The sequence below is a fragment of the Bubalus bubalis genome, chromosome 2 (assembly GCF_019923935.1).
Source record: "Bubalus bubalis isolate 160015118507 breed Murrah chromosome 2, NDDB_SH_1, whole genome shotgun sequence".
NCBI lineage: Eukaryota > Metazoa > Chordata > Mammalia > Artiodactyla > Bovidae > Bubalus > Bubalus bubalis.
Window position 1 is genome coordinate 145,366,667 of NC_059158.1, and position 15,036 is coordinate 145,381,702.

At 38.9% G+C, this 15,036-nt stretch overlaps 1 protein-coding gene across 6 annotated transcripts in view; it reads left to right on the plus strand.

The window, feature by feature from the left end:
* The window catches only part of PARD3B (par-3 family cell polarity regulator beta), a 1,152,086-nt gene that overhangs the window by 425,757 nt on the left and 711,293 nt on the right, over positions 1-15,036 (plus strand). The window contains exon 1 of one of the 6 annotated variants that reach the window (XM_044924799.2): positions 8,492-8,511. The exons of the other annotated variants lie outside the window; for them this stretch is intronic. Coding sequence (XP_044780734.1) covers positions 8,509-8,511 — 3 coding nt within the window. The 5' untranslated portion in view covers positions 8,492-8,508. Of the gene's footprint in view, positions 1-8,491; positions 8,512-15,036 lie in introns of those variants that run through there. 6 annotated transcript variants of the gene reach the window in all.

Genomic DNA, 15,036 nt, shown 5'->3' on the forward strand with positions numbered 1-15,036 from the left:
GACCACATTTTGTCAGAACTCTCCACCATGACCCGTCTGTCCTGGGTGGCCCTACATGGTATGGCTCATAGTTTCATTGAGTTAGACAAGGCTGAGATCCATGTGATCAGTTTGGTTAGTTTTCTGTGATCATGGTTTTCATTGTGTCTGCCCTCTGATGGATAAGAGGCTTTTGGAAGTGCTCTGATGGAAGGGACTGGCTGTGGGAGAATCTGGGTCTTATTCTGATGGGCAGGACCATGCTCAGCAAATCTTTAATGCAGTTTTCTGTTGATTGGCAGGGCTGTGTTCCCTCCCTGTTGTTTGGCCTGAGGCCAATCCATGGTAGTGGTAATGGCAACCTTCTTGAAGCTCCAATCCTTTGGCTACCTGATGTGAAAAACTGACTCCTTTGAAAAGACCCTGATGCTGGGAAAGATTGAAGGCAGGAGGAGAAGGGGATGACAGAGGATAAGATGGTTGGATGTCATCACCGACTAGATGGACATGAGCTTGAGCAAGCTCTGGGAGTTGGTGATGGACAGGGAAGCCTGGCGTGCTGCAGTCCATGGGGTTGCAAAGAGTCAGACACAACTGAGCGACTGAACTCAACTGAATATGATATCAAGTCAGGATTTGAACTGAGGACTTTCTGATTTCACATCCCAAACCCCTAACCACTGACATAAACTGCTTACTGTTTGCTTTAGTGTGAGTTTTAAAAATACATTTATTATGTTTTAAGTTTCATTTGAGTAGCTACATGAGACCTTATCAGGGAGTTAAATAAGCTACAGTGATGATTTTTAAAACTGTCGTATTGGGTATATATATAGTTTGATAGATCAAAGAAAGAATAAAAAGTACAGGAACTGATGAAAAACAAAACAAAGAAGGCAGGAGTGTAGTATCTGAGAAATTTCAGTTCAGTTCATTCTCTCAGTCGTGTCCGACTCTTTGCGACCCCATGGAGTATAGCACTCTAGGCTTCCCTGTCCATCACCAAAGGTAAACACTTATGAGTAAAACTAGTAGTTAATATGTATTATGCTCTTACAAGATGATAGGTATTGTAATAATATATTCAATTGTGACTAGTCAAAGGGTTTAGGTAATATCCTCAAGACAAGAAGTGAATATACTCACTGCTTGAATAATTTGTGCAAAGTCATATAAACTAAAACTTTCTGGGGCCCCTGATAACTTTCTGGTTTGTAAAGGGAGCCACTGCCATAGATAATGCCAGATTCAGGATAAAGAGAGACCGTGACTTGCTCATGTTACTCTTCACTGAATGTATTTTTTTAATAATTTGTGGTTTTCCCCCCTTTGATTGCTTCCATATGCTGACTCTTTCCCACCTTTTTGTTTTTATTGTTGTTAATAAATAGATATATTTGTATCACCGTTGCCCTCCCCATCCATTCAGCAGGCCTTAGGATCTTTGGTACTTGACACTGTAGTTTCCTGGGTCTCTTTTCTGGAGAGATTGCAAGTGTGTATTTGCATGTTCTTCTTTTTTTTACTTGATTGTTTTCTTTGTCAACTTAATGGTAGTGGTTGCTTGTGTGACATTCTGCCATTTGCTGGGGTACCCAGGATTAACCAGCTTCATAAAAGACTATGTAAGCTTTTAGGTGCCATCACCCAAGACATTACTACCAAAAAGTTAAGCGGGACCCTGATTCTTGAAATATGCCATTGCTGCTTCCTGAAGATGCCTTCCTGATGAGTATGTGTCAGTCTGGCTGCAGAGCTGTTGTGGGACCAGCAGATTCTTCCTTAGCCAGAGGTACATGTGCCTCCTCTATGGCTGTTACCAACTGTGACAGTCTCCTTGGCTTGATCTATTCTTTGTCCTTATTTTATCTTCTTTTTATTTATTTTCATGATATTGAGATTATATAGGCAATTTCATAAATTTAAAATCCTGGGTCCCCAAATATATAAATTCTAGTTCTCCTTTGTAATTACAAAGTAGAGCAGTTTCAATTATAAGAAGTTTCTCTTTGGGGAATCTACCTTTTTGCAAAGATAGCTTGGTTAAAAAATTCTATGTCATAGTCAAAGTTAGAAAGAGTGGAAAAATTCTTGTAATAGATATACATGAGAGAAACTCACTATGAGAGTCCCAGGCCTGCCCTCAGATTTTACATGTTATTATCATTGCTATGTGCCAGGAGAAGATGAAAATGATACCTGATAGCTTTTAGAGTCTTGTCCATTTTCTGTCTGGATCTAGATTTTTTTTAATAAACTCTTAAGTTAGTAATATTAAATAAATCATTGTACCCTCCTGTGATCTGAATGTCACTTTTTGACGAAATAATAACACATCAAATAGCTTTCCCTGCACTTAGAGTGAAATCCACAATCTTTCACCCAGTCTTCCCTGGGCCAGGAAGGCCAGCCCTCTCCAGCCACTTTCTGCATCACTTTTCTCTTGCTCACTGCATTCCAGCTACGCTGTCTTTGTCAATGCTTTCCCTGCAAACCAAGGCCTCGTTGTCCTAAGGGCTATTGCACATGCCATTTCCTCTGCCTGGAATTCTCCTCCAGTACGCTCTTGCTTTTCCAAGCCCTCCATCATCTTTTAGCTCTCAGTTTGAATACCCGTGCTTCAAAGAGGCCTTTTTTGACTAATTCCCCCAGCTCCTCGGTCTTGTTAATCAATCTCATAGCTCCTTACACGTTTCCTTTGTAGCACTTATAAAATGTTATGATTTTATTTTTATCTTATGCCTCTCTTATTCAGTAGATTAGTGCTTCTCAACCATGACTGTGCAGTGAAGTGACCTGGCATCCTAGACACATTGAAGCAGAGGCTGGAGCTTGATCATCAGTATTTTTCAAACATTATTCACATGATTCTGATGTGCAACCAGGGTTGAGAACCACTGGGCCTGATCAGAAGCCACAGAAAGGCGAAGATGATACTGACCAGTGGGTATACCCATGCCTAGCACAGTGCCTTCCATATGGAGAGCTCATACATGGTGCATAAAGTATGGATAAGGCCCAGCCAAATTAGGTATAACCGCCACTGTCAAGTAAATAACCAGGCCCCTCCGTGGATGGAATTCTCGAGGCAAGAATACTGGAGTGAGTAGCTATTCCCTTTCCAGGGGATCTTCTCAACCCAGGGTTCAAACCCGAGTCTCCTGAATTGCAAGTGGATTCTATACCATTTGAGCCACCAAGGAAACCCACATATAACTACCACTGTCCTCTAAACCAAAAATGTTAGAAAGTTTTCTTTTTAAAAATATCTCATGTAAGAGTAATGCCAGAGTCTTTCTCCATTAACGTAAATAAAATTAAAGAATGGATGATATATTGTTTCCAAATGGGCATGGCATTGTCCTTCAGAATTGTTGAACTCTGGAATAGATCCCTAGAAGGAAAGTGATGAAATTTAAGATAAAAAGTTGCAGAAGTCTTTTATTCAGTATGTCTATACTTAAATAAACCAACAAAGTAACAGAGTAATCAAAAGATTATGCTGTATAAATAAATATCATGTTCTGTTTTTATATTTAAAAATTAACCTTTGTGATATGTATATCATTTCAGAAATTAAAATAATTTATTTTAATAAGATCTCAGCATTATTTTGGAAAAGGAAATGGCAACCCACTCCAGTGTTCTTGCCTGGAGAATCCCAGGGACGGGTGTGCCTGGTGGGCTGCCGTCTGTGGGGTCGCAGAGTCGGACACGACTGAAGCGACTTAGCAGCAGCAGCAGCATCATTATTTTTGTCATTCAAAAAGCCGCTGAAATCTGAGGCAAAGAATCCAGCATTCCAGTAGTGTGTACTCCTTTCCCAATATTGTATCACTTAAAGACCCTCACATATAAACACACTGTGTAATGAAGTACTTACATTATGCTTAGGAAATGAAAAGAGGTATTATAATGCCAGTATTCTCTGTATCTACAGTTTAAGTGAGTTTTACAAATAGGATATAGTTTATTTTAAATCACTGATAAAGTATTTCTTCAGGGAAACTCCAACACTTATCAGAAATTTATAATAAAAGTTGTTTCCTATTTATTTTCATGCCATTCTTCCTCAATCAGCATGTTTTTCTCTGGCCATTGAGTGTCCCCAAATATACATAAATTTATCATTATCCCTGTGGTTTTCCGGTATTATTTCTTGATAATAGCATACCTGCTATTTTACCTTAGAAATAAACCTGTAAGTTGAAGTATTATAACTCTTTTCTCCTGAAATAGGAAAGACCAGTATTGCTTTTACATTGATCCTTTTAGAAAAGTATTTATAAGAGAGCATAGAAGCCTCTGTGGGGAGTTTACCAGACACTTTGGGTATTTGTATCATAATCTCCCTACGTCACCTTCTGAGGGTATTTGTATCATAATATCCTCAGAAGGTAATGTAGGGAGATTTATGCTTTCAGAGAATTGTTCAGAAGTGTTCAGTGACTTGTGCAGCTTAATCATCAGGCCAGTTGTAATACAAAGAACTCCAGCTCTACTCTCTAACAAATTTCATCTTCATCTAAAATATAGCTCCCCATTTCCTCAAATGCGATACTATCCTAGTGGCATGGCCGCAATACAGGAATTAAGTGAAAGTGAAAGTCGCTCAGTCATGTCTGACTCTCTGTGACCCCGTGTATATAGTCCATGGAATTCTCCAGGCCAGAATACTGGAGTGGGTAGCCTTTCCCTTCTCCAGGGTATCTTCCCAACCCAGGGATCAAACCCAGGTTTCCTGCATTGCAGGCGGATTCTTTACCAGCTGTGCCATAGGAGTTACAAGGTCAAATCAAAAAAGTGACATATGTACACACTGCTATATGTAAAATAGATAACCAACAAGGACCTGCTGTATAGCACATTGCAATATTCTGCAATGATCTAAATGGGAAAAGAATTTGAAAAAGAATAGATATTTATATTCATATAACAGAGTCACTTTGCTATATACCTGAAACTAATACAATATTATTAATCACCTGTACTCCCATATAAGATTTTTCAAAAAAAAAAAGAGAGAGAGATAAGTAGTGATAGTTTTCTGGGATATACTGTTATCTCCAGCTTGTAGAGTCATAGTTAAATGACTACAGATGTACAGTTGATTTAATTTTTTCTTTTTAGTTATGTAACTTAAGAGTTTTTTCCCCCCTCAGTCATTTGTTCTATCGACAAGTTTTGTGTCTAGAATTGGTTCCACTATTCATATACATGAAATCACACCAATAAAATTATGTTGGGGCAATTCTGTGATATGTTGGGAAAGTAACTAGTATACTTAATAGAAATTGCCACTTAGGAGCTTGTAAAATTCCATGGCTATAGACATAAATGGTTGGGACATTTCTGTAGGTGGATCTGTTGACACTGTGGTTTTGAGCACCCTGGAGAAAGGATTGGCTACCCACCCCAGTATTGTTGCCTGGAAAATTCCAAGGACAGAGGAGCCTGGTGGGCTATAGTCCATGGGGTCACAAATTGTTGGACACAATTGAGCACTTGCTATTCCAGTAACAAAAATACATACCCTGGGAGAACCTGCTGCATTCAAAGTGTGGGTCTCAATTTTTCAGGACCACTAGTATTAATAAGAGAGTGACCCGGGCCTCAAGTTGCTTATAGGAATGAAGAGAAAAAACAACTATAGTGCAAAGAAAAGTGGAAGAGCTGTGACGGATGTGTTGCAAACAGTAATCTTCTCAAAATTAGTTGACTGAGTAGGAGATATTCAGTGTAATGTGCTATTCAATTAACATGGGAGAGTTCAAAACTAACGTCTTTGTCACTGATAAATCTTGGGATTTGTTAAGTATTTATTTCCATATAGTCAGCTTTAGCCATGACATTTTTGTTCTATATCATAACCTTGAGAGCTATATCTTTTTGCCTTTTCATACTGTTCATGGGGTTCTCAAGGCAACAATAGTGAAGTGGTTTGACTATGCCAAAGCCTTTGACTGTGTGGATCACAACAAACTGGAAAATTCTTCAAGAGATGGGAATACCAGACCACCTAACCTGCCTCCTGAGAAATCTGTATGTTGGTCAAGAAGCAACAGTTAGAACCAGACATGGAACAACAGACTGGTTACAGATTGGGAAAGCAGTACTTCAAGGCTGTATATTCTCACCCTGCTTATTTAACTTATATGCAGAGTACATCATGTGCAATGCCAGGCTGGATGAAGCACAGGCTGGAATCAGGATTGTCGGGAGAAATATCAATAACCTCAGATATGCAGATAACACTACCCTTATGGCAGGAAGTGAAAAGGAACTCAAGAGCCTTTTTGATCAAAGTGAAGAAGAGAGTGAAAAATATGGCTTAAAACTCAACATTCAAAAAACGAAGATCATGGCATCCAGTCCCATCACTTTATGGCAAGTAGATGGGGAAACAATAAAAAGAGTGACAGTTTATTTTGGGGGCTCCATAATCACTGCAGATGTTGACTTGCAGTCATGAAATTAAAAGACACTTGCTCCTCGGAAGAAAAGCTATGACCAATAGACAGCATATTAACAAGCAGAGACATTACTTTACCAACAAAGGTCCACCTAGTTAAAGCTATGGTTTTACTAGGAGTCATGTATGGAAGTGAGAGTTGAACTGTAAAAAAAACTAAGCGCCAAATAATTGATGCTTTTGAACTGTGGTGTTGGAGAATACTCTTGAGAGTCCCTTGGAATGCAAGAAGATACAACCAGTCCATCCTAAAGGAAATGAGTCCTGAATATTCATTGAAAGGGCTGATGCTGAAGCTGAAGCTCCAATACTTTGGCTACCTGATGCGAAGAACTGACTTATTGGAAAAGACCCTGATGCTGGGAAAGATTGAAGGCGGGAGGAGAAAGGGATGACAGAGGATGAGATGGTTGGATGGCACCACTGACTCAATGGACATGAGTTTGTGCATGCTCCAGGAGTTGGTGGTGGACAGAGAAGCCTGGCGTGCTGCAGTCCATGGGATTGTGAAGAGTCAGACATGTCTGAGTGACTGAACTGAACTGAGAGCTATATTCAGTGTTCTGTTTTATAGGAGTTAATTTTAAATTCATCTTGTTGTGTAAATGAAAAGACTTTAATATCATACATTTCAAAGAACACAAAATATTTTTCAAGTTTTTTTACATAGCTAAATTGATTAAATCTCTGTCTCTAAATAGATCTAAAGCTATAATCTATTAGGATGTTAATTAATGCCCTCAAAACATTGTCTAACAACAAAGCTATCAGTAACATGAAAGAGTTAATGAACAAAAGCTGGTGAAATTTTGTTTTGTTTTTCCCTCTTAGACTTCCTAGCAGGACAAGATTTATGACTTCTGCACCTTTCCTATGGAAATCAGGTTTTCTAAATGGGTAAATTAAAGCTCATTGTAAATTGCTTAAGGTAATATTGGCATCCTTTGTGCTTCAGGGCTTCCATTGTGGGTCTTTTAACCTTTGGTTCCATTTAAAGGAAATTTTACTGAAAGATTTATTTTCCTTTTGATGGCATTTTTAAATGCTGTACATGATGAGTAGAGAGCGCAGAGTGGTGAAGAAATAATTTGAGATTTTCAAAAACTGAATTTCACTTGATTTTTTAGAGCTCTCGTTATTATCACCTTCTGAGTATATTTAATATACATATATGTGTGTGTGTGTGTGTATATATATATATCCATATCCTGTGTATCTTTTAAATGTCGAATGGAACTACTGGAATATTTGATCTAAAATGGGGTACAATACAGAACTTGAACACAGCCATTCCTAAATGTTTATCTACATTGGTTTTATATAATTTTGATTCAGGGAATGTCTCAGTGTTTAGATTTTTTTTGGACATTCATTTCAGGTAACATTCAAATATGTGAAAAAAAATCTGAGTTGTAATTATTTAGTACTTACCGTTTTGTACAGCTGGACGAAGTTGGATTCTTCCAAATGTAAGTCAGTCTTCTGTAGGATGTAATAAGCAAAGCAGAATATGTGTTACAAACCAGTTACTAAAATGAAAGGATTATTTTGTTGTCAGTTGCTGTTAAAATTAGCCGTCTCTGGAAATATAACTTTTACTTTCCCTGTTTTTATAGTAACGCTGCATTAAGATGTCAGGTCAGAATATTTTTTTGTCTTTCTCACTCTGTTTTGATATTTCATTCGAGAACCAATATTTCAAAAAATGTAGTGATTTAGTACAAATTCCTTAGGTCCAGTCAGATAAATAAACCCTACCAGATTCTGTGAACTGATTTATTGATAGGACTCTGAAGGATCACAGCCTTTTTGAGAACATTCGAAACATTTCTGAATTCTGAATTTTATTGAAGTTGTTCTCAAGAGAGGAGCAGAGTGGGAGAAAAGCCCTCTTCTCTTTCTGCCTACTCGGACATCTTAACAAAGCTTTAATTTTCTTTTTTAAAGGCCAACATTACAAAAACACCACACCTAGGACAAGTGGTAATACAAACATCGTGCTGGTCACCAGAGCCTGCGGATAGAAACAGTCTTCTGTGTCCCGTTTCCTATGATCCATGGTAATAAGATTTAAGACTGGCACAAATATTTGGAAAATATATATAGAAAAATACGTAAAAAATCTCCAGACTTCTTTTTACACAACATTTGACTTCTTTGCAATGTAATTTTATTATATTTTTGTTAAACAACAGATTAAGAAAATTTACATTTTATATAAATGTACCTCTTTTAAATTTAAAAATTATCTTTGACATTTTTTTTTTGAGGGGGGGGTAAATAAGTGCATTTGTTTGGAGATGATCACAGATCCAGTTTCTCTCTGCTGTTCTCAAACCCAAATGGCTTCTCTTTGAAAAGGAAAGTGGCTTGAGATACCCCATATGCTGGGTAGATCTTCCTGTGACCAGGGATGAGAAAATTACAGGGTAGAGGTGGTTGGGTGGCTACACAAGAGAATTCATGATGCTACCTACCCTGAGCTCTGGATTGAGCCTTCTCCCTTGGAACTGCCAGTGGTACTCCAGCCACCCTAGGGAGTTGATTTAGTATCCTTTCACCAGGGGTATGCTCTGGTTTAATATTGCCCCTTTCCCAGGAGTGATATGTGCTAGCTTTTTAGATCCTACCACTGCTCATAAGGAGAAGGCAATGGCACCCCACTCCAGTACTCTTGCCTGGAAAATCCCATGGATGGAGGAGCCTGGTGGGTTGCAGTCCATGGGGTCGCTAAGAGTCGGACACAACTGAGTGACTTCACTTTCACTTTTCACTTTGATGCATTGGAGAAGGAAATGGCAACCCACTCCAGTGTTCTTGCCTGGAGAATCCCAGGGACGGGGGAGCCTGGTGGGCTGCCGTCTATGGGGTCGCACAGAGTCGGACACGACTGAAGCGACTTAGCAGCAGCAACTGCTCATAATGGGCTTCCCAGGTGGCACTAGTGGTAAAGAACCAGGCTGCCAATGCAGAAGACTTAAGAGACATGAGTTTGATCCTTGGGTTGGGAAGATCCACTGGAGGAGGACACGACAACCCACTCCAGTACTCTTGGACAGAACTCCATGGACAGAGGAGCCTGTCAGGCTGTAAGTCTGTAGACGCGCACAGAGTCAGACACGACTGAAGCGACTGAGCCTGTGGCACAGCTCATAACGGAGGTGAATGATTTGTCCTGTGAGAAAACAAGCAGTAAGGTTTCTTAAGTTCCCTAGTTTGGAATATATTGTATTTAATTGGACTCCATATTAACAAAAGCGTTTGAAGGATCCAATAAGGAAGGTAAAGAGACTGCTTTGGGCAAGTGGGGAGAAAATCCATCTTGGAGAGAATGTTCTCTTTGTTGCTATCCCTATACTATCCTTTGTATCTGCAGGACTGCAGAAGTGACAAAGTAAAATACAACACAAGAGGTTAAGATTTCACAGGAAAATATTACAAAATTGAGGTTGGAAAGTAAACTAGGAAAAGGACTTTAGAAAGAATGCTAGCAATTAGCTAGTGAAAGTAGAAAAGGAGGTTACACATTTAACATTATGTCACCTAAAGGAAACTTAGCTAAGAGTAATGCAAATACTTTATGTTGCTGTTATTCAGTCACTAAGTTGGGTCTGATTCTTTGCAACCCCATAGACTGTAGCCCACCAGGCTCCCTGTCCATGGAATTTTCCAGGCAAGAATACTGGAATGGGGTTTCCTGCCCTTCTCCCAGTTATGTTCCTGACCCAGGGATCTAACCCAAGTCTCCTGCATGGTAGGAGTATCTTTACCTTCTGAGTCACTGGGGAGGCCGGAAAATACTTTATAAACCAGGATTGAAAAGAAAGAGAGACAATAGGGGAAAAAAGACAATAGAAACTAAACACAACAGAAAGAATAAAACAGTTGACACAAATTGAAAATGAAATCACTCAAACAACCAACAAGAGTGAAGCTGGCTGACTTTTTAAAGTTATACCCTTGTTAGGAAGTGTAAATAGTAAAAGAGAAAGCAGGGTGCCGTTTTCAAGTTGGTCCTATGAAATAAGGCAGCGCAAGTGACTGGGCGCTCTGTGGTGACCTCTGAGGAAGAGAGAGAGCTGCATGGTGCAGGGGAAGACAGGACTCTTGGGGGGGGTCTCCCTATCACTGGCTCCCCCAGATACCCCTAGGATACCTGAGAGGGCAGAGAGGTGTGCCCTGCAGTAAGCAGCCATCCTTCAAGCTGCCAGATGCCAGCTTCCCCCCCACCCCGCGGGCTTCGCACTTGCAGGAAAGCTGTCTGGTCACCTCCATCCCTTTGTGAAACCTACTCTTTGAGAGAAGGACTCACATTTAGCCCAGTGTTCTTCCTGGCAGGCAGTCAAGGCAAAGTGCCTGGCTGACCTCCCCATCATAATCAGCTATTTGGTAATTGTATCTTTTTACAATCCAAATGTTTAAGGTTGATAATACATACTTAGTTATATTTCAATTAAAATAATAGCTTTCTAAACATAGACAAGCTGTATTTTGAAAAGCTTTTTCAGTTTCTGATAGAATGATTTTCACCTAATGAGGCCTACCTGCCTGTCTTTCTCCTCCTTCCCCCACCATCTCTTTCTCTTGCACACACCCCATAACTCACACAGGCAGTCCATGGGGAGTAACTTCAATTGCATATGTCAGGTGACTCAAAATTCAACTACCCAGGCTGTGTATTTACAAGAATCCAAACTATATATGAAGGAGCTATGCATGCAGGATGCCACTTGTGCAGAGTGTTATCTGTTTGTATCTAATCTTATTACCCAGAAGATTTAAGGTAAAATTCTTCATAGGGTCATTTCTAGGACTGAAGATCTAACAAGCATAGGCAAATATTATAAAGTCATAAAACCTAGTACACACTGTGGGAAACATATCCGTGGGCAAGACAGTGAAGGTCCTTCATTTCCTGTCTCTAACCTTTCAGTCCAGCCTTTGTTCTTCTATTTCTTTTCCTCTCAACCTCCAGGGACCTGCACTCTAAACACATCAAGCTAGTTGGTTGGCATTTCACAAATGGTGAATTTGCAATTTCCTCCACCCAGGCTTTGTTTGTGTTGTTCCCTCTGCCTTGAAGGGCTTCCTGATCTGCCATCCTATGAAATCATGCTAATTAAGGCTCAGCTTAAATGTCATCTGCCCTCTATACCTTTTTTAACAGCTTCACAGCCAATGTACAGAGACTCTTCCCCCTCTCTTCCTGTCCTGGCATTTTGCTCATTCAGCTATTTCATCACATGTCAGCGTTTATATTGACTTTCATGTCCATCTGCCCTTCTTACTACTCAATTGATAGGTTCTTGAAAGTGGGGGCTATGTCCTCCATTTTTAATGCAGTGCTTGGTGTGTTATGGGTGCTCAAAAAATGTTTCTTGAAGGTAGGAACAGACACATGCTACATAGGTTTTTATTCTGCTCTACTGAATGGAATGGAATCTTTCCCTGCTCACTGTGGCCGAGTTATGGCTAGGAACATGCTGCTTATACATCTCCTTTTGAGTGTGGCTCTATTTCCTTTTAGCTCAGCTTTCCATATTTTGAATCTAGGAGGTCTTCTATTTCTTGCTATTTTTTCCCTATTAATCAACTCTAGCTTGGAGATTCCATAATTGATCATTTTAAAAGCTGTGCATCATTGTAAAGAACTGAGATGGCTTTTTTGCTTCTAGGTCTTAGGCTTTGTCCTAAAACATTGATTTTGCTTGACTTCTGGGTAAGGAAGCTGTGTTAATTTAAAGTCAGGGTTCTCCAGAGGAACAGAACCAATAGGGTGTGGGTGTGTGTATACGCACATATACACATATATGTGAAATTTATTATGAGTTGGTTCACATGATAACAGAGACTGCAAAGTCTCCAAGCCTTTAGTTGACAGGCTGTAGACCAAGAAAAGCCTATATGTTGTTCCAGCCCAAGTTACAAGGCCTAAGAATCAGGAGAGAAAATGGTATAAATCCCTGACTGAAAGCTGGCAGGCTGAAGCCCCAAAGAAAGCAGATGTTTCATTTCAAGTATGAAGGGCAGGAAAGACTAATGTCCCGGATCAAACTGGCAAGAGAGAGGGTTTCTTTCAACTCAGTCTTTTTAATTCTATTCAAGACTTCAACAGATTAGCTGAGGCCCACCCACATTAGAGACAGCCATCTGCTTTACTCAGTCTCCTGATTCAGGGGTTAATCTCATCCAGAAACACTTTCACAGACACACCCAGAAGTAATGTTTAACAAAATATGTGGGCACCCCATGGCCCAGTCAAGGTATTACCTAAAATCAGCCATCGCAGGGCATTGTTCTGCATGTGTATTTTGCCTGTGTTGCCAAGCAGTTGGCTTAAGGAAGGAATTCTATCTATAAAAAGCATCATATATTTTGTCAGTGATAATGAATTTATAGTCTTTACAAGAAGTTTATTGTCTCATTTGATAATTGCATTTTAATCATGGGAGAAGTATAGAATGGAAAAAACAAACACATGTATTCTATTCAGACATAGGACAAGGAGTCTCAAGTTTAATGATTTTAGGAGCTAGGCAAACTGATAATAAGTTTAGTATGTTGACTATACACCAAGGCAGAATGGTGGAAACTTGGTGCATAGGAAAACTCAATACCTAGTTTAATAATATGCAAGTGTTTTTAAAGCTGTAACTTCAGATGAGCCTTTGAGTATAAACCCTTGTTTAGCTATTAACTAGCTGTAAGACTTTGGATATTTATTCAGTTTCTCCAGCACTCAGTTATTTTAAAATAATCAGTTATTAGAAAAATGGCTAATCTACTATCTCAAGATTTTCTTTTCTGTGTTTTACCAGTCAGTTAAGTTTGTGAGGTTATGAAATGACACCTTTGTTGATTTCAAGAGTTCTAACAGGAATTCTAAAGAAAAGTGTCATGCCATCTTCTAAAGCAACATAATCTACTTCCCAGTGACACTGTAATGAATAGGTTTATTAGTTTATGAAATATCAAGAAGAGAAATACCCTAATCATATTTTGTATCAAAACCTATTATTATATATACTCATGTACTTCATAATGCCATATTTTGAACAAATCTCTTGATAATTAAGTAGCAAGTCTATATGGGTATTACCAAATCCATATCGTCTAAAGCTTGAGGAATGCTTTCTGTTGTAAAATAGAATGACTTTCAGTACATATGTGTTGGTGTGTGTTAATTTTTCTTGTTCAAAGCCTTTTCATATAGTCCTGAAGCCTTCAAACTATAATTTAAATCAGGACAGCCTATGTGGATTTATGGAGTCATTTTCCCTTTGGCTAAAGCTCTCCATGGTCACAGACCACTAGATTTAAAAAGGCAGCCGAACCCATCCAAAGACCAACATAAATTTTCAAAGGTAGGGAAAATGGTGCCTGCTTATTAAATTAGTGAGGACATAGTATTTGGCAGCTACGTATAAATGATATTTCCCTCAAGTTAGAAGCAAGACTTTTAGAGATGTGTGAGATGTGATTCACATTTGTCAAGTTTAGCTATATTAGTTGAAAATAATTTGCATATTACATCATGCACTTACTTTTGACTTCTGTTTGGATTTGACTAGATAAATAGTTCACCTTTGCCAAAAAGCTCTTAGTTATGGACAAATTTAAAACAATTTTTCCCTAGTACACAGAGACTGAATGTGAATATTAAAGAAAAAAAAGGATGCCGTCGTCTCCCCAGACTCTTCCCCAGTACTGCAGTATTTGAGCCATGGGGTTTCCTAAGTGCAGAATCAGGTGTCCTCTACTAGTTGCTTGCCTCCACATTGCATTTATCCTCTTGTTTCATAGAAATTATGAATTTCAGTCCAATAAAAATAGGGCTTTTTCATTTGGTGATTCATTATTGGAAACCATTTTCACTGACTTTAAGGGCTTCAGGGAAGAAAACATGTTTATCCTTGACAGATCTTGGTACTTTTCAATGTCTCACAGGAACATTTCCAAGTCTTTTTTTCCTATAAAAACAAAATAAATTATAAGAGTGGAGTCTTTCTAAAGCTGATTAACTGTACAGACTTTCTAGGGTACTTTCTGAGAAATGCTGCACAGCATTTCCAGTCATGAAACCTGTGTGAAGGATACTAACAGAAGACAGCATCTCCATTCCATTTCATCCAAACATGCTGTTACGAAATACAGTTTCTGCAAGCAGTTTCTGTCTGAAGTATGTTTTACGGGGCTCCAGAGGATGAGATAGTTAGATTGCATCACCGACTCAATGGACATGAATCTGAGCAAACTCTCCTGGACACAGTAAAGAACAGGGAAGCCGGGCATGCTGCAGTCCCTGGGGTCGCAAAGAGTCAGACACAACTTAGAGGCTGAACAACAACAACAAAGATTATATTAATATTTCTGTGGATGAGAATTATTTCTCCTAGTCCTAATGTCAATACTCTGTGAGTAGAAACTAGATACAAACCGTGAGATAAATGGTATGCTATAATTAGTAACTTCTAAATCCTCATCAACATCTTTGTTTTTCTGTTAATTTTTCATTTGGTGCTTATCACTTGTCCTGATGATACACCTACTAATAACATTATATCTTTTACTTAATATATATATAT